At 39.4% G+C, this 20275-nt stretch overlaps 2 protein-coding genes across 2 annotated transcripts; one reads left to right on the top strand and one right to left on the bottom strand.

Annotated features, from left to right (window-relative positions):
- Window positions 1-2359: 2359 nt before the first annotated feature.
- Window positions 2360-4221, bottom strand: LOC143851536 (uncharacterized). Its single transcript, XM_077361002.1, has one exon. It carries the CDS (start codon window positions 3841-3843, stop codon window positions 2596-2598), a length of 1248 nt encoding a protein of 415 aa, XP_077217117.1. The 5' UTR covers window positions 3844-4221; the 3' UTR covers window positions 2360-2595.
- Window positions 4222-11279: 7058 nt separating this feature from the next.
- Window positions 11280-19821, top strand: LOC143850825 (uncharacterized). The gene is made up of 6 exons (XM_077360087.1): window positions 11280-11473; window positions 11692-11920; window positions 12882-13061; window positions 13824-13950; window positions 14123-14236; window positions 19476-19821. The coding sequence occupies exons 2-6, from the start codon at window positions 11705-11707 to the stop codon at window positions 19589-19591; spliced, it is 753 nt and encodes a 250-aa protein (XP_077216202.1). The 5' UTR covers window positions 11280-11473; window positions 11692-11704; the 3' UTR covers window positions 19592-19821.
- The last annotated feature ends 454 nt before the right edge of the window (window positions 19822-20275 follow it).

Raw genomic sequence — 20275 nt, 5'->3', positions numbered from 1 at the left:
GTCCCTAGCAAACACCTTATAAATAACATGTAAGCATTCTTTTAGACATTAATGAATAAATTATCTTAGATATTGTGTCTTTTAGCACAAAAGATGATTATCCTTCCCTTGAAGTGGATCAACAGGCTGATCTTCCCTCCAAAAAGACCAATTCCGTTGCGGCCCAAATCAGGTCGTAACATTTGGTATTAAACGCAAGAATAGATCAGGCATAAATACCTTCGTTCATGGCTTTTGATCTTTTGACAGCAAAGATTTCATGATCCTGGTATGATTGGGATCCTTTGCAATGGAGAACAATGGCCTCCACTTCCTTATGTGTGTTCCAATGGGGAGAAATAACAACCTTATGTGTGAGAGCAGGGACCAATCCCGTATGTATAATAACTAAAAGGAAATTCTCGAGTCCACCCGTTACGGACTCTTGTTCCTCAATTAGGCTCACTAACCTTATTGGGCTTACAACAGGCCCACACATATTATTAACCCATTACCATACTTAATCCATTAAAGAGGTCCTAGCCCCTCAATTTTGCTAGCTTCTCATCTATTTCTCTTTTTAATTTTTTTTCTACAATATGATTCCTCGGGATCATATTATTTGGTATCAGAGCCGGCACAATGTCCACCAACATAGAATTGCCACAAGACATAGTCTAACTACGAGAGCAATTCGGTGAAATTCTCAGGAGATTTGCTCGATTAGCGACATCCGTCCATGAAGTTCACCCAAATTCCAACGAAATTGATGGACCACCTCGACTAACCACATATCATCAGTCCATTAAACTTGGCTTCCCACCATTCGATGAAACATATCCATTTGGGTGGGATTTTAATGCCGAAAAAATTCAGAGATTTTAACACTATTCCAGATGATAGATTTGACCATCATTTATCTTACTAGTGATGTGATGCATGTGCATCTCGCACTATCACGAGATCAACGGTCAAGATCATTAGAATCTTGATCAACGGTCAGATTGGAAGATATCGCACGATCGCTAGATCAATTACCCACTTTGGCTAGAGAGTTAATTGAGTTTTTATTTTCATTCTTTGGAATTTTTTTGGACAAATTTGACAAAAGTTATACGCCCAAAAGTAGAGTACTTTTAGGAGTTTTGAGAGATTTTAGGGTAAAGATTGGATTTACCTAACTTTTAGGGGATTAAGTTGGACGAGAGTTTCTTTTGGAATTGTTTTCTTGTTTTAGCACCCTAGTTTGAGTAGAAGTAGGAGTCTTGGACGTTGGAGAAAGATAAGGATTAGAGTTTTAGATTTTAAAGAGTCTTTGTTAGAATAGGAAAGATCTAGGAGAATCTATAGATAGGAATGCATTGTAATCTTTTTAGATCATCTTTTATTGAAATAAAAATTTGAGTTGCCTTTGCTTTGTCGGAGAGTCGCCTGAAGGAGCCATCTGCTGCTCGTTTTGCCGTTCAAGAACAAGCCACCTGCTGCTTGCATCCAATTCCTCTCATCTCCATCAACCTAACCTGCTTCCTTTATTCTGTCATTATCTTCCACTTCAGCCTATAGAAATTAAATCCCCATTACCTATTACTTCAGCCCTTCTTCAATCCCATCTTTAGCCCATCTTCAAGCCTTGTTTTTGTCTTATCTCAAATCAGTCTTTGCTTTAGCCTAGACTTCCGCCACCTTCTTGTTTACCCAGAATTTAATCCAATAATTCCCAGCCCACTATCCCCATCTTCCTTCAACCGATCCTAAACATCCAATGTCCATAAATCACCCATTCTTTCACCAACTCACCATCTAATAGCCCATCAAACCCTTTCCCAACTTTAACCAAAAATCCACCTTCCCTCCTATCTGAGACTATCCAACATCTTCTCCTCTTGCTTTTAATCTTTTCTTGCATCCTATTATTAACTTATTCAAGAACATAACAATCACCACCATTCTTGAGCTTATTGAATTTAATTATTGATTCTTAATTACCAAAGCTCTATACGCCCCTGCGGGAATTAGAAATGAAGATGATTTACTGGATGTAGCCTAATTACGATGTGGCTCATCAAATGAACGGTTTGGATCATACTAATAAGTGGGCCCCTCTTTAGTTTCTAAAAAACACTGGACTTCACGCAATGATCCAAACCGTCCATCTGTTGGGCCGCCCAACCAAGCACGAGTATAGTATTCTCCCAGGTAATTCGAGAGTGAGAGAGAGAGGGCGCGTTTGGATTGCGGGAATTAGAAACAAGAATCGGTATTTCATTCATTTTTGGTTGATTCTAGTGTTTGGCTGGGATCAGCAAAATAGGTCCCGGTTCCGCAAGTAGACAACGACAACCGTTGACAGTTCAAAACAGAGAAGTACTCTACCCCAATAAAGAAAAGGGGATGATAAATTCGCGCCCCCTGTAGGATAATTCGCACCACTTTATACCTAAAGAAAAAGGTTCATCTCTGACAAAATCATCCAACTAGAAAGGTTTCGGACGGGTTATATACACAAACTTGTTTTTTCTTTTTTAATTTAATATAATTCTATTCTATAATAATATATATATATATATGTGCACAAGAAAGGTGAAGTGAATAGTAGTCCTCCAAAACCCCCACTCTCTATTCAATCACAGCCGTTGGATTGTCCAAGGACGAGGATCCACGAGCGAGAAGATCAGCAAAGTAAGGGCTATCCCCACTGTCTCTCTTCCCGTCCGATACGTCTTTGAACTCAGCCATAAGCTTATCCCATTTCTCCCGGCACTGCTTTCCATCCCTCTTCACCCCCTCGGCGCACAATAGCTCCGCAACCTCATCCCACAACCCCGCTCTCCTCGTCGATTTCGCAAACCTTTCTTCCATCTCCGTCCTCAGCTTTATCAGCAACAAAACCTCCGTCCTCTTCCAATTCTTCGACCTTTTCTTCAATCCTCCACCTATACCTACTACCGGAACTTCCTTCTCCGGCGCCGGAGCCGATCCTCCACCGGCCACTTCCGACGTATTTCCGCCATCGTTGACGAGCTTCTTCGTTAGGAGGATCATCGCGTTCTGAAATAGAACCCTCTGCGCTCGATCCTCTTCCCGCCATTTTTCCTCTCTCTCTTGCCTGTTCTTCTCTCTAATCTTCTCTCTCCGCTCAATCGATTCGAGCAGATCTACAAAGAAACGGTGTTGCCTCGTCATCAGGCTCTCTAGAAGCTCCTTCAATGTCTCCATCATCTCTTCACTGCAACTCCCTCCGCCGCTGCAATTTACAAATCTCCGCCGCTTTCTCGCCGGAAAATTAGACGCATCTTCAGTCTCCTCACCGTCCGATCGCTCATACGCCTCATTCTCCTTCTGCAACTCGATCCGTTGAGCTTCTTTCCTCTGAGCTTTTCCAGAAAGCAGAGCATCGAGATCTTCGTAGAAAGGATAGTCTTCTTTCTCTCGAACGCCCTCTCGAACCTCCTTATAACCAGCTGTCAGTTTCTCCCACTTATCTCTACACTGCTGAGCATCTCTGCTCATCCCTTCCTTTCTCAACGCCTCTGAAATCTCGTCCCAGAGCTCTGACTTCCGGCCGCTTCGTGAAAACCTCGGCTCCATTTCCGATCGAATCCTTATCAGCTTCAACGTCTCGATCCTAGTCCAGTTCTTAGATCTCCTCTTGTGCTCTTTCTCATGTTTCTTTTCTTCCTCTCCTTCCCCGCAATTCTCCACAGTTTTCGAGCTTGGAGGAGGGAGAGACTGCAAAGGTCTGGCCTCGATCGGAGTAGAAACCATCGGGAACTCTGATCGAATATGATTTCCATGCGATTCTTGCTTGGCAGGAATGCAGACCATGGCGAGATCTGGTTGTGGATCTTTCTGATCGGTGTTCATACCGGACGATCGCCGGTGAAAATATTGCCGATCGGAAGGGAGAATATCACGGCAGGTTCAGCTTTCCAATAGTTGCGGAAAAACGATAACATCCATCATCTCGGTCAACGGCGTAAGATTTTCCGGTGAGGTAATATCAGTCTGTTGGCTTTCTTCTCTTTAGCAAAGACGAGCGAGAAAGCGCTTGTCAACTAGGGTTAAATTATCGGAACTCCAGCTAAATCTAGCGGTAAACTAACCCTAGGTTAGGGCATCAAACTAAGGCGCTAAAACAATGTCTACATGTTCCGTTTCCCTGTCCTCACTAACATGCGCCTGGTAGTATCCTGTGCTTAAAAAAGACGAGTTAGATCGTTTGGATGCGTCAGCTTGAATCTTAGGCGCATGTTAGAGGGGTTCCAATTCGTAAGCTGTTGTTAACGCCGTTATTCTTACGGAATGGAGATGCAACGTGTCTTTCTCTGATTGGGCGGAGGAGAGTTTAGCTATCTTTTCACGCGCTAAGCGTGATTAATGTGCTACTGGTTTAGCGTGTTGAACTAGGATTAAGAGGGGTGTAGCAGGTGAGATGTCTTTTTGGTTGAGTTTATAGCCGTTTACGGAATCGTTAACAACAGTTTTGCCGTTTGATTTAACGGTGTCGTTAATTTAATCGATGGTGGGAGAGGAATTTTTAGAGGATTTCTCTCTGCTTTTCTTTCTTTTTCCTTTGTTCTTTAGCGGGTGTGATGGGAAAGGAAGAAAAAGAAAGAGAGCTTTTGTTGGGGCAGAGAGTGCACGGTGGGGCCCATTAGATAGACCGTGTCTGATTTGAGGAACTTCTTCTTGCCTTACAATTCCAGACAGGATGACGATGTTCGAGACTTAAAAGCCAAGATTTTTGGAAAAACACTCCGAAATAAAATACGGGAGCCAGTATTCCAGTTCCACCTATGTAAATTTGTCCTGTTCTCTAATAAGACAAATTGACATGGTGGACGCACCAGAATTTAGGGGTTCTCAAATAGGATATGACTAGATTTTGAGAGCTGCTAGGAAGACACGCCCGTCAGGGATTTTTCCTAACAGCCCTCACTATCATCCTACTTATCCAACTTCTCTTTAATGATCATTTGAAATAACATAAATGCCCCTAGATCTTTGATGAAATGACTGACATACCCTATTTAATGTTGAGGCAGTGGGGTTTCCCAGTTAGAAGTCAAGCAAAGTTAGAAATTGTGCTTGAAGCATATCGCCCATGCCCCATGGTATCAAGTTTGGAATACCATTATTCGCTGCCCCCAGCCCCTATTTATAGCAAGCTATAAATATTGAAGGGATTATGAGGTTAGTGGGCTCCAGCCCATATGGGCCCCTACACCTGGTCCATTACCTACTAGTGTATATTAGAACATACTAGAGTTATACAATACACTTGTATACTCAACATTTAAGTACAGAGGGCAATCTTAAGAGGGTTGTTCAGGTCAACCTTGACATAAGTGTGTCTTCTTATTGTTTAAGCACCTTTCATTATTATTTTGAAGATTAATCTGTATTTTTAGTTTTATTCCTTGGAGAGCCTCGAACACAAGCCTCTGAATCCTCATTCCAAGTCTTAAAAGGATATGAAGACATGTTTATGTTCTCAAACTTTCAGCCAAAAGTTGATTGAAATATGGAACTATGGATATGCTTGTCATTATATTAGAAAAATAAGAGTAGGAAATTTTAGCATAGATACTTCACTGCAACTGTAGTTAATGATAAGTTAGCCAAAAGAGTCTCCACAAGCACAAATTCACTAGAGTCATATCTGTTAGGTATGATGAAACATTATCTCAAGGGCACCCTTACAAAAACCAGCCTTAAGGGTGGTCCCTTAGATCCAAAGTGCAGAGTTTCTTAAGGGTACAGAGTACATAAGTTGGAGATTGTTGGGAAGTTGCCTTGTTTCCCACACCACTATCTCTCCCAAAATAACTACGAATTTTGGTTGGGGCATTTAAAGAGGAACTCAAAATAAAAGTCTTTAATGAACAGAAAAGGTTAAAATGTATTAAGGAATAACCAATGCTCCTCGATGAGCACCTTGTGGCTGGTTTTTGCAAAGGTTAGCGATCCTCCTCTCAAATATACACTTTTCTGTTGGCATGCCTCCAAAGTTCAAAAGTGGAGGTATTTTGTCATTTTTTATGAGGAGTGATAAATCGACCCCCGTATATCTTAAATCAACCCTTCAACGTAAAATGGGATTTATTTTATGTGAGTTGTCCACCTGTATGGCATTTAACGGCAGGTGGCAACTTTATTCAATGCCCTAACGTTTTACATTAAAAAGGGATCGATTTAAGATATATGGGGGTCAATTTATCACTGCCCTATTGTATTCATGTGCTGTTTGACACGTGATGCAATGGGGGAAGAGTCTTACCCTATCTAAAACAGGCTATCTTTCAAATGCTCTCTTTAAATTTGATCGAGTAAAAAGATTAGAGGATTTTTTATTTTGAATGGTAAGATAAGAGATTAGTTCTCTAAAAAATTGCAAGAGACATCATCATTTGAAAGGATCGCTGGAAACACTATTGTACCTGCAGTACCCACCGCCATTTGACAACGGACACCACTTCCTTGGTCCAATAATGCCACTTTAATCTTTATTTTACACTTTTCTAATGGGACATGATATTATCATCTCCCCCGCCCCAGTGAGGATGGTTCAATGCTTAACGAATAACCTTCTTTTTTTTTGCCGAAATTTCAAAACGAATAAAATAAGACTTTTTTTAATTACCGGATTTCGGCTGAAATTTCAGTTTCAATGAGGGCCGAAACGCATACCGAAATTGACCATGGTTGAGAGTGCCATTCAAAAAAATGGTCGATAACGTGTGGAGCGCCATTATCAAAACTGAGTGTGGATATTATTTCTCCTTTTCATTATTCTCTCTTCTTAAAAGGGCGGTGATAAATTCACCCCCTTCTATTACAATATTCACCCCTATTTTTCAAAATGGACTGTACAGCCTACACCATAGGATGATCCAAACCTTCCATTTGATGGGCCACAAATTAAATAGGTTTTGCCCCAAAAATCATTTCCATAGGATGATCCCAGCCCTCCGATATATAGAAAAACTCCATATAATCAAACCTCTATAGATTGGACGGCCATGATCATCTTATGGAAATGATTTTTGGGGCACAACCTATTTACATTGTGGCCCATCAAATGGACGGGTTGGATCATCCTATGGTGTGGGCTGTACAGTCCATTTTGAAAAACAAGGGGTGAATTTATCACTGCTCTCTTAAAAAAGTTAGTTTTTTTATGTTATATGGATTATAGATTCGTCAAAAAAATTATTGGAATGATGGAGAAGGCAAGTTGGAGCCTTGGAGGAAGTAAGTGGCAACTACAGCCAAGGTTGACATGTAGGGACAGCCTAGGAAGGAGAACACACGACATACTGATACAGAGGACAAAAAGAAACTCAATGGTAAGTGGGAAAATGCAAAGGAGAAGGAAGAGAACACATCACATAACTGCAGAATTGTGTTGATGTGATTGGCTAGGATAGGCCAAGATTGAAGGCCCATATTCCATGTGAGATTATAAAGAAAGAATTATCCATCAAGAGAATGATCTTGAAGATTATATGAACGTGCTAAAGAAGCAGGTCGAAGAGTATCTTCAATCAGTTACAAAAAGTTGTCGTGGTTGAAGTATTGCTTGTTCGTTAATGGCTATATTTGTCCTTATACTGTACTCCACTGTATCCTATATTTTGATATAGAGTTCTGGTCCTCACGGATCTGCGGTCATTATATTGTACTTCTTTGTATCGATCTGCAGTACTTAATGCTCTTCCATTATGTTATATTCCTTCATGTACCCTTTTAAGGAATTAATGAATAAAGCGATTTTTTCCCTATATTTTGAATTTATTGGAGGCATATAGTTGTGTTATAATGAACCTTACGATTCCATACACGTGTGACAAATCATGTGAGTAGGTGTTGGATCTTTTTAAACCATAATAGATGGTTGTCTTGCTTATGTGATAGTTTCTAAGTGTGTTTATTCTAGTACTTACTGAAATTTAATCTTAAAATCCCATCATTTGCATGGACTTCTATGATTTTACAGTATTTCCAAACTGACATGTTTTTACTTCCTTGGGGACTGAAATTGACACAGAAATCTACAGTTGAAACCTTGCTAGAAACATTCACTGGGTTAACCTCATCGTTCTCCACCTTCACACGAATGAAATGACAATCTAGATTAATGTGTTTGTTTCTCGAATGGAAGACTAGATAATGTGACATCGCACTCTGATTGTCACAGTGAAGAGTGAATGCATCAGTCATGAGGAGAAATTTCTGAAGTAGATGATAAATCCATGGAAAGCAATAATGGAAGGAACTCTTGCACTAGACCAGGAACTCAGAACTCATTCACCATAGCACAATGTCCAGTGACAGACCATCTGGTTTCTGTATCTAGTTATCTACTACCCAATCAGCATTTGAATGTCCTGAAACTGGGGCACTAGTATCTTTTTTTTAATGGCCCGGGGCACTGGTATCTTGACATCTCCTCTAAAATTTTCTTGGTTGCATGTAGATGTTCTGATGTTCCTCTTGAGGATCATGCATATACTGATAAACCTGATTTACGGCATCAGCAATACTAATATAATGTCTAGTGAAGTTGAGATGTTATAAAGCACCTACCATACTATGCAACTCCCTAAATGCCTTCTGTGTCAAAATCTTCTTCCAATTCCCTCTACATGGTCTTTAGATTTCACATATTAATCCCAATGAGAATAATATCATCAAGATAAATTAAAATGCATGTCATATTGACCAAGTGTACCTTACAAATAAGGAATTATCATTTTTTTAATAACCATGTCTTTTACCTATCAAACCATACCTGTGATGCTTGCTTTAGTCCATAAATTGCCTTTTTGAGTTTACGTACAAATCATCCCTCGTGCGAGATTTTGAATAATCAGATAGCTGATGTGTAGCATTTGTATCTATAACTCAAGAAGCTTTTGATAGAGATGAGAGTGGGATATCACATATGATGAATGAGACTTATTGGTGGGGTCTGCTGATACTCTGAACCATATCGATAATAGCATATAGCGATTGTGAAGTTGGTGCAACCGCAAATCTGACATCCCATGGATGATGGTGATGTAATATGGTACGACTGAACAGATCCTCGACTCCACGGTGGGGCCCACAAACTGCATGAGAAAAGGCCATGGGGATGGTGTAGATAGATTACCACGGTGAGCCCTTCCTTGAATATGTCAAAGTGTGTATGGGTTCTAGGCTGAGGTGATGAAGCCCTTGTGGTTAAAACTGTTTGTCCACCTCATCCTCTTCCTCTGCCTTGGTCATGTACATGTCCACAACCTCGGTTAGGCAACCCTCTAATTGAATATAGAACCTCAAAATTATTCGCCCAATGCTTAGGAGACGAAGACGTAGATGTCGTGAGACTGTCATATTACAACAATAGGATACGTAGCTCAGTGAAGGTAGGGAACTCCTTCCGTGTGAGAGTGAATGTCGTGAAAACTCTTATATTCAATCAGTAGATATGTAACAAACTTTATATCAAATTCATCTATAGGTTGATGGAAGCAAACTGATAGATTAAATTCTTCATCTTGAGCAGAAAGTCATTCGCAGATTGAGTACCCTTGCAACAATTTTGGATTCAGCCCCGACTTGTAGGATTTGTGCTTCATACTGTTGTGAATAGGAATCCTCAAGAGCCTTCCAGAGATCTCTTCTCGAAGTAATGTCGAGAAACTATGCAAGCACATTTGGAGAATGGATAGAACTAACCCAAGTGATAATCAGTCGATACTTAGTGTGCCAACATTCGTGTTCCAAGTTATTCTCCCAAATGGGTTCCTTATTATCTGCTTTATCCGTCACGGGTTCGAGTCACGGAAACAGCCTCTCTGCAAAGCAGGGGTAAGCCTGCGTACATCTAGCCCTTCCCAGACCCCGCAATGGCGAGAGCCTTGTGCACTGGGCCACCCTGATTTTGATTCAAAGGAAAGAAACCATGTAGCTGAAATAATTCACTCAGAACACATTTTAAAGGATTACGTGGTACAATTGAATCGAATGAGCCCTTATGAGGCAAATGAATTTCTTTCAAAAAGGAGAAAATTATAATGGGTAGGTTTTATGGTAACAAGTTGGGAAAGGATGGGAAAAGAGGTAGAAATTAAGAAAATGGAAATTGCCATAGGAATTGTAAGAGGTGGGGAACTGATTTCAATATTGAGATTAGAACATCAAAATAGATGGATGGAAGGAAATACAAATAGAGGATTGACAAAAGCAGGGCTTTATATTGAAAATTGGGTGTTGTGAATTAAATGATTCTCAACCGATAGAATTTGTGAGGTATGTACTTCACAATGGGAGGAACTGTTTTCTTTCATTATTTTTTCTTTCTTTTATTTATTTTGTGTGTGTGTGGATCATGAAGGGACATGCAGAATTGAAAAGAATGGAGAATAGAGAACTGTTGAGATGAGAGGAAACATAAACTTTGCTTTGATACCATGTGAAAACTGATTTCAATTTGAAGAAGAGAGAGAAGAGAAGGAATCCAATCACTGGGCTTGTTCTATTCATGTTCTATTCTAATGAAGAGTCTTACATGAGGCATTATATACGAAACCCTAAACAATAGAATAACAAGTGTGCCACTAATTGATGCGGCAAAAGCATTCAGAAAAGGCACATCACCGTCTCGCCTAGGAAAAACAAGAGATATCACTTTCTCTCTCAAAGAAACCCTTGAATCCACAAGGAAATAAGAGGAAAACTGAAATTTTATTCCATGAGAGATCTTTTTTTTTTTTTTTTTTGAATGGTATTCCAGGACAGATCTGATTGCAATATACACCATATACCCATATTTATAGACATCAAATCAGATACCTATCCTATTAAAACTCCTAGGACAATCTAATCTTTAACAAGTAAGGAGAGATTCTCAAGCTAATTAAATAAAGAGCTAAGAAACCAATAAAGTGGTCCTACATCACTAATATAAAGTTGCGAATCTTGCAATAATGCCATGCCGCCACACGAATTTAACACCTCGAAGGTTGGAGATCTTTAACTTGAAGTTTACCGAAACGCAGAGTTCAACTTATGGATCTCATAACATGTTGAGACTTGAGACAGGAGGATGCAAAAGGTGAAGGCATAGGAAACTCAATGCCTTAGGCAGATGGTCCTTATAAGAATTTGCAGAAAATGTGGGGAATATTAGGATTTGAATTGTTGGATGCCTTAGTTGGATGAGTTCCCAACTTCTTGCTTCAAACCAACCAAAAATCAAAGAGCTATGGGAACTATAAAGTCAGGAGACATATAGAACTCAATACCACTGTTCCTAACTGTCCTTACCTCATCCCTAATACTATGGTTTAAGATGACTAAACTACCCTTAAGATCGATCTCTCTTCTCTGGTTCGAGATTTCTCGCCCTCTTTCCTACAAAACCCTACTTTTAAAATCTTCTTAGGCCTTTCTTATTAATCTTCACCATAAATTCTGGGTCTACTCTCTCTTCCTTCTATTCCAGGTACGGGTTTTTTTTTTTCTCTCGAATCTCGAGCCCGTTCGGAAAATTTCTCTACTTTTTGGAAAATGATTTACAAATATGTTAAATCTCTGCAAATTTAAAAGCTAGTCTCTATAATTACATCAAATCCAGAAAATCTTACTTTTAATTTTTATATTTGTAATCTTTCTCATAAGCACTTCTCTTCCTGCCCTAACATTTCGAATGCCATATTTCAGTGTTACAAGGAAAATGGTGGTCATTGAACATGCTTCAAACGCCAGTGATGATGAGACCATTCAAAATCATGTGAATACTAGAATTACGGAGGATTCCTCGTCTTTAACAGAAGAAGCTGGTAGAGATGGGGAAGGTTTTGAAACAGCCAGCGAAGGCGAGAGGGACGATGGTGAACATCCAAAGGAGGACTCATATGAAGACGTATTGACTGATGATCAGTTGAAACAGGTCTGGCAATTTCATTGTTAATTTCCATGCATTTGAATTTGAGATCTTGATTATCATAAAAACTTACTTCCTTGATTAAGCATTGTATTTATGAAATTATATATTTCACCCAATTGAATTCGAAAGTTATTTTATCTGATATTTTTTTTGAATGAGGATCAATTTTATTAAAGAAAAGGAAAGGAGAACACCACGGCGACCAAGATGGTCAATACAAGCACAGAATTTTATCTGATTTGAGGAATGGTTATTTGAGATATTGATTCTGATAGAACCTTTGGGTAGTAGTAGAAGTTTCTCTCTAGGATTAGGGTCAGTGACAGTTTTCATCTAAGAACAACTCAGAGAACATCACCTGTCAAAAATAAGAAGAAAAAAAGCATAGAAGATGGGAACCACCGCACCTCCTTCTCCTAACGTTATTTGTTAAGTTTTAAAGGCCGAGAAAGACATTAAAGGAGGTGAATTTATCCTCAAGCAGAGAACCATTCTCACGAAAACAAGTTAAGAAGGATTGGGGGGGGGGGGGGGGGGGGGGGGGGGGGGGTGTTGGGGGTTATCGTCTCCCATGTTCTATGCTTTTTTTCCTTTTTGACTGGTGATGTTCTCTGAGTTGTTCTTAGATGGAAACTGTGGGAACTCTAAAATAGGTTGTTTTTTTTTTTTTTTTCTCGAATGAAATATGTTAGGTGATAAAATCAGCTTCTTAAGTTCATATCTATGTTGCTATAAGAATTTTGAATTTAGGACTTGTAACAGAGAAACCTTTGATTCTATCTTCTTATGTTCTCTATGGACACAGAGAACATAAAAGAGAAATCTTCTTATGTTCTCTATGAAAAATGTTAGGTGATAAAATCAGCTTCTTTGTTCATATCTATGTTGCTATAAGAATTTTGAATTTAGGACTTGTAACAGAGAAATCTTTGATTCTATCTTCTTATGTTCTCTATGGACACAGAGAGCTTTAAATCAAGCCAATGATGCAAAAGCTGAAGGCAATAAACTGTTTGGGGCTGGGCAGTATGAAGATGCATTATCTCAGTATGCACTTGCTTTACAGTTTGCTCCTGAAGTCCCTTCATCCTCAGAAATTCGTTCTATATGTCATGCAAACCGTGCGATATGCTTCTCAAAATTGGTATGCCATTATTTCTAAGATATACCCAGAAAAAACTTTATTTATTTATTTTTTGAGTAGGTGAAATAAACATTTGTGGTGTGGAAATTTCTGTCTTTATTTTACTAATTGTGATGATTTTTTTTTTTTATATCCTGATTGGAAAGAACATGATTGTTTGTTTCAAAATGTTAGCCTACACTCTGAAAGAGTCTTATAATATTGGTTCGATCATGGAAATTGAAGAAACATAAAAAAGAAGAAACACTGATATAACGGAGAGTGGGGAAGTGTACATGCCCCAAATTACACACAGCTTATCTGAAATCCGGTTGTAACTTAGCATGTTGGGCTGGTGCTTCTCATTTCTCTTCATTTGTTGCTATTCTAGTATTCTTTTAGTGATTAATGGCATTGATTTTCTCATTTTCCTCCATGTTGGCCTGGTTCTTCTCACTTCTCTTCATTGGTTGCTTTTCTTTTAGTGAGTGAATACTTTAATGACATTGGTTTTCATTCTCTTCATGGTAATAAATGAAAATACAAAAGCTCTCAACAGTGAAGGTTGAACCATAGGACCTAATAATCCTCACCCAGGATTTTGAGTATCAGCGTAGGGCATATGAACTGCCAAGAATGGGTAACAATCTCAACATTGTGATCGTCTTGCATGTCAGACGCGTTCGCATGAGCATGAATCATGTTTAGCCTCCATATTTTTGGTTTCATTATTGAGTTACTCTGTAGAGCTTGTAAAGTTTAAGTGCACTAGATATTTCTCAGGGAAGATATGAGGATACAATCAAGGAATGCACAAAAGCATTGGAATTGAATCCCCCCTATTTGAAAGCTCTGATCAGAAGAGGAGAGGCGCATGAAAAGCTTGAACACTTTGAAGAGGCTATCGCAGGTATAATTTGATTTATGCTATCCCTTTTGCTGTATTTCCTTTATCTTAACTTTCATTTGAAATATCATTGTCCACCATATCTTTTGGTTAGTGCAGTTATAAGTTCCATATGCTGATAGGAGTCCTTTCTGAAATAATTGTGTTTTCCTGGAACACTTCTTCTTACCTACAGACATGAAAAGAATTTTAGGGTTGGATTCTTCAAATGATCAAGCTAGAAGAACCATACATCGATTGGAGCCATTGGCAGCAGAAAAGCGAGAGAAGATGAAGGAGGAGATGATTGGTATGCTCAGACATTTTTTTATACGATTGCTGCTTTTATTGTTGAACTTCGTGGAAAATTTTCCTTTTGTTTTCCATATGCATAAAAAGACTTGTCCATCTCTTATTTGATTATGATTTTCCTCTTAATTGTGAACAATGAAAGTTTCTGCTAAATTGGTAAGTCATAAACAAAGCAATTCGAATAGTTTTGTTGCTGGAAGTCTGGAACCTTGTAGTGGATTGTTAACCTCAATGATTTTTTTTTTTTTTAACATCTTTATAATATGAAAAAAAAAGTCAAGAAGAGATTGCCATTGGCGCGATTTGCAGGAGTGCATTGAGGCAGTGATCAGCAGTTGTTTTCTACTAGCCGACACGATTTCATTTGTAATTTTCATCTTGTTGGTGGCACATTAAATAGATTCTAGCCCTACATTATACTGATTCATGAGCGGTTTAAGGACTATTTTTCCTTAGATGTGAAAGCCTTCAGGTTATTCTTCATGTTGATTGGTCTGGATGAACACAAAGCATGTCAGGAGTTCCATTTTTATTGTCGATGGGACTATCATATTCTAAATGAAGTTATTCAACCATCCTTAGGGAATCATGCCCAATTTTGATTGTACTGTTGCTATTTGAATAGAAACAAACAAGGTTTCAAATTTTGGTTTCGGTTTCAGTTTTGGTCGGTACGGAAATGTTAACATTTCGGTTTCGGTGGAAATCACAGAAATGTATGGAAACATATGCAAATGATGAAAATTTTAAACTTTTAAAAAATATATGCAAACGATGGCATTTTAGGATGAAACTTTCGGAAATGCTAGAATAATCACAAATACATACTTACAAACCATACAAAAGCAACAAAACCATCCATAATGGCTTAATCATGTCGAACACCTGATGACATGTGTTGCCTCGCATGTCTAGAACAGTAAAGTCAATAAAGAAGTACAATGTAATGAAATATTAGAAAGTACAATGGCTAGTCCCTCTAAGGACCCCAACTCTATATCAATTCCACATAGAGTTACGAGGTATTATTGGTCCCATGCCGGTATGACATCCGATGCATAAGATACAGTTACTTTGTTATACAATTCAATGATGTTTCCTACTAAATATCATTCTCTACATTAATGACATGAAATGAAATGCAAATAATATCTTTCCATTCTTTTCCCGTTCCGACCATTCTGGTCGATTTCGGTAAAAATTTCAGGGAAATAATGACGTGAAAGGAAATCATGTAGATTTCGTTTCGATGAGGATGAAAATGGAAACATTTCGGTCGTTTTGGGGAAATTTAAAATCATGTAACAATAAAATGTCACTCAAAAGAAGTGAAAAGTAAGCATTGAGGTTTGAATCATAAGAAGCGATGTTGTGTGATTCTTTCCTTTTAATCGCTTGGCGATTTAATAGAGGGTTGAAGATCTCATCATCTTGGGGTTAAAGGTAGAGTGCTTCAGCATGTGGCTCTTTTTGAGGTGGCATGGTCCATTTGGTGGGGTATGTTTGAAGACAAATGTGTGCCTTTTAGTAGAAAGATGATTTGGTTGTTAAATGAGTTATCGCAAGAAGTGAGTTTTGCGTGGTGATCACTCGAGATTTTTTGGAAATGGGAGGCAATTATTGAGGGGAGGATTGTGAAGAAAAAAGAGGTGTCAAGATGGATATCACATCCTCAAATAATGAAAGCTAAATTTTATGGATGTATTTTGAGAAGTTTAGGTTCGGTAGATATTGGTGGTATATTTAGAGACCGTAGCTAGAGGATATAATTTTGGCTTATTTGGTTCCCATTGACATTGCTGACTCACATGAAGTTGAAGCTAGAGTGTTACCTGTGTGCCTTCTTGATATAACAGGCCATTGGGATGTAGATGGATGTTGATGTATCTTTCTTTCATGGACCTAGGATGGCTAATGATGTGGCAAATGCCCTAATCAAAGGAGGAGCACATAGAGATTTTGTACGTTGGGCAATTGGTCGGGACTCGGGATGGCATCATTGTTGAAAATTAATGTCCTTTCTAGAAATAAGTTTGAGTCAATGTTTTGGAAATGGGTGTCTTGTAAGTCTAAAAGACTAAGCCTTGGAAATGTTTAGTTTATTAAGAGGGTGTGTCTGGAAAATGAAAGAGCATTGAAACCAAGGTTGCCAAGGCGGGAATCGAAAGCGGGATTCGATTCGGGATTCGAAAGCGGGAATCGAAGGCTCCTGGGATGGTTGGAAGCGGGAATCGTGGGTTTGCCAGAGAGTCGACGGGGATTCGCCGGGGAATCGCCGGAGATTCGCTGAGAGTCGCTGGGGAGTTGGGATTCGCAAGGAATCGCCTGGGAATCGGGGTTCCTATAAAGTGGGAATCGGGGTTTTCATAAATTAGGAATCGGGGTTCCCCAGAATCGAGGATTCGAATCGAATCACGGTTCGGATTCGCGATTCGGGGATTCACGAATCCCCAACTCCAGGTATGAATCCTGCTTCTCTGATTGAAACTGACGTGTGTGGGAAATATCTTTGTCTAGGAAATGATAAGTCAAGCATAGGAAATGAGTAGTCTAAGTCTAGGAAGTTGTTTGGACTTTATGTTTTGTATTTAAGAGTGTTATGAGGTGTGTAAGAAAAGTCTATTTAAACAGTTGTATGCCTTCATTTGAATAAAAAGAAGAAAAAGTATTTGGGAAACTTCTTCGAGGAGCCCATCCCCATCCCTTTCCCTATCCTTTTTTTCCCGTACCAGTCCCTGGTTCCCGCTTCTAGTAATTATGGTCTAATCAAAGCGTGATCCCATCACGTTTCCCTAACCCTTGGCAAGAACTCTTTCTCAAATTGACAAACCGACCACATGCACCTAAAACTTTACTACTCCCTACTCTCCCAGCTACCCCTGCCCTCCCCATATTTCCCGGCTATCACCCTCCTCCAGAAAACCCTCTTTTTTTCCTCCCCAAATATTTATTACCATTTCCCCCTAAGAGCCTTATTTCAAAGAGCAATGTTACTTTTACTCTAACGGACTTCCTCTTGGGGGTTGGTTACATATATCCCATTTACGATTTACCAAATGCTTTTTCTTATTCCCTTCCTCTTCCTCTTTTCCCCTCCATAGGAAATCCTTTTGAAGCTTCTCAATCTTTTGGAAGCTTTCTTAGGCGTCCTGAAAATAATATTATCAATATTATTCTTCCTCCAAGAGTTAAATATCTCTTCTAACACCCAGAAAGTTTCCTCTCCATTAGGGGTGGACATGGTTCCGGTTCGAACCGAACCGGCACATATGGTTCGGTTCCATATTTATATGGTTCGGTTCCGGTTCTGATATCCTGGAACCGATGGAAATTCGGTTCGGTTCTGGGTTTGGAATCCCGGAACCGAAAACCGAACCGAGAACCGACCCTCACCTTAAAACCCAATGCCTCATCGCTTGATAAAATCACCCCACCCCCTTTTAATTCACCCCTCTTTAACGTGTTGCTTTGCCTTTAAAATTTTAATTCACCCCTCAAATTTGTGCTTGATTACTCCAATTTGTGCATGTTTGTAGGTCATATATAATTTTTGCATTGCCCAAATTTGTGCAAATTTGTGCAAATTTGTGCCTGATTATTCCAAATTCGTGCATGTTAGTCTTTGTAGTTCATATATAAACATGACCGAACCGATTATAAATACGATTAGGCAAAATATATACAATTGGTAAAGGTTGGGTAAACCCAGAACCGAACCGAACCGAACCGATTATATATGGTTCTGGTTCGGTTCGGTTCCAAACATATATGGTTCGGTTCTGGTTCCAATTTCAGGGAACCGATTATATATGGTTCGGTTCTGGGTATACCCCAAAACCGAACCGAACTGAACCATGTCCACCCCTACTCTCCATCCTCTCCACCACTAGAGATCACATAACCTTAAGGGATTCCCACTCCAAGTGAAAGACCCTTTTACCTGGAATGTTGAGACTGGCCATTGTGCTCTTCCTCACGTCAATTCTTAATCCTGCTGCCGCCTCAAACTATCTAATAGCGAGCTTTAGATTTACCTACTGATCCTCCAAATTCTTGCAAAATGTGTCATCCACAAATTGTGGAGACTGGAGAGGAAACCAAGACCCCCCTGACCTTCTTTTCCAATCCACACTACCTCAATTAAACCCCTTCTGCAACTCACCTATTTACTTAGGGCTTTACCCACAGTAATAAATAAGAAAGGGGAAAGAGGGTCTCTTTGCCTAGACCGCTTGAGCTTGAAAAATAGCCTACTGGTTTGCCACCAATGTCGAAAAGAACGAATTTGGAATACGTTTGGGGATCCACCCTCTCAACATCTCTCCATACGCCATCCTCCTAGAAGGTAAAGAAACTATAATCCACATGGTCATACATCTTCTCCACATCTGTTTTGCGAATTAGGCCATTCTCCCCCTTCTCTTCTGGAACTCAAGAGACTCTCTGGCAGTGGGAACTCTGTCCAAGATTTAACAGGAAATCCATAAATGTACCCTGAAACGGCATAATAATCATAACCCCCGCACCGCGCCCCAGAAAAATAATAACAATAATAATGATGGATAGAATATTCGACCAGCATTCTAGTTGGTCTAAACTCTAGAGTCAAGAACTTCATATTCATGACATCTCTGCTGGAACAAGCGACCAAAACATCTCAAACCATTGGAGAAAACCCATAGCCTCAAACCAACTGAACTGAGACTCAATAGCAGAAGCCGGAGCAGGTGCACAAGCTGAAAGCCACATGCAAAAACACTATGGTCATCTACTCCGTAAAAATTACTCAAGGGGCTTTTAGCTTCTAAAACTGAAAGATAACCGAGCTTGCTAGTAAAAAAAGCAAATTTTTATTTGAATGAAATGTAGGCTGAGCAATTGTACTTCTGTGGAGTTTGCTTTTCGATACACGAGACACGGTGCTGTCGTCATCTGGTGCTTTTTCTTCTATAGTTTTCATTCATAACCCATTTCTTGCTGGTGAATGTATGGCTAGTGCTTAGTATTCCATAGCTTTTTCTCTTGTTAAAATTTTGAGGAAGTTGCATCGTCTATAAACATTCTAGCATGACGTCCTCTTCTCATGCATGACTTAATTGAGCATATCATGTTGTTGCGTTTTGGCTTAAGCCACCCTAGCTAGATAAGATGCATCTTAATCTTTGGTCCCTAAAGATTCTTTGTAACTCGTTCAGAAAACAAAGCTGAACTACTTGGTTTTTCCTGTCTCGTTGCAGGGAAGCTGAAAGAGATGGGGAATTCAGTGTTGGGGCGCTTTGGGATGAGCTTTGATAACTTCAAAGCTGTTAAAGATCCAAACACTGGATCCTATTCTATCTCGTTCCAGCGCTAATTATGAGCAGGTAAAATCCATCTCATATAATGAAAAGAGGAGCAAATATAGAATTGAAGAAGTCCTTTCGTTTACCATGGTAAGTATAATCCAAGGCACAAAATGATGGAGATGCTATGTATATGCAGCTCTGAACAGGGTCTAGGCTATATGCTGAAATCCTCACTCTGATTCTTTCATGTTCTGTTCTGCCCTTCGGGCCATGAAATGCAATTAAATCTGTTTATTTATACCTTCCTCCATCTCTTCTACTATTCTCTCCTCAGAGGTGTGTGAGATCGAATTGGTTACTATTACACACGATAGGATGTTTTTTTTTCATATTTATTATTTCATCAGCAATGTGAGGGCTACGTTGAATACTTTAAAATTTATTTGCATATAATCTTACGGACATGATATATTCACCTCCTTTTCTTCCTTGGGTCACCCAATTCTAGTGTAAAAACTAAAAAGGGTACTTCACTTCTTGGGAAGAAGGGAGTGGCCCCGGGAAGAAAAGGGGACAAATTTACCACTTCCCATAATCTTATATGCAAATGGTTCAACTCCTCATGTTTCTTTCTCCTCGGGACCCCGCTTGGTATGAGAATGAATTAAGGGTTTAGTCTAACGTGTTCCATCAAAGCCGATGGAAGGGGCTTTTGGCGCATTAGTTAGGTATGTAATATTTGGTATTTGAGC

Source organism: Tasmannia lanceolata, unplaced genomic scaffold, assembly GCF_043159265.1.
Source record: "Tasmannia lanceolata isolate RefF3 unplaced genomic scaffold, GAP_Taslan_0.1 ptg000018l, whole genome shotgun sequence".
In the NCBI taxonomy this organism is placed as follows: domain Eukaryota; kingdom Viridiplantae; phylum Streptophyta; class Magnoliopsida; order Canellales; family Winteraceae; genus Tasmannia; species Tasmannia lanceolata.
This window is presented reverse-complemented; position numbering and strand designations above follow the sequence as displayed.

Excerpts from the sequence above, each read along its gene's own strand:
- LOC143851536 (XM_077361002.1), bottom strand. The coding sequence starts at position 3,843 with ATGAACACCGATCAGAAAGATCCACAACCAGATCTCGCCATGGTCTGC.
- LOC143850825 (XM_077360087.1), top strand. The coding sequence starts at position 11,705 with ATGGTGGTCATTGAACATGCTTCAAACGCCAGTGATGATGAGACCATT. Across the intron at positions 13,062-13,823 it reads CGATATGCTTCTCAAAATTG|GGAAGATATGAGGATACAAT; the intron begins GTATGCCATTAT and ends GATATTTCTCAG. Across the intron at positions 13,951-14,122 it reads CTTTGAAGAGGCTATCGCAG|ACATGAAAAGAATTTTAGGG; the intron begins GTATAATTTGAT and ends TCTTACCTACAG.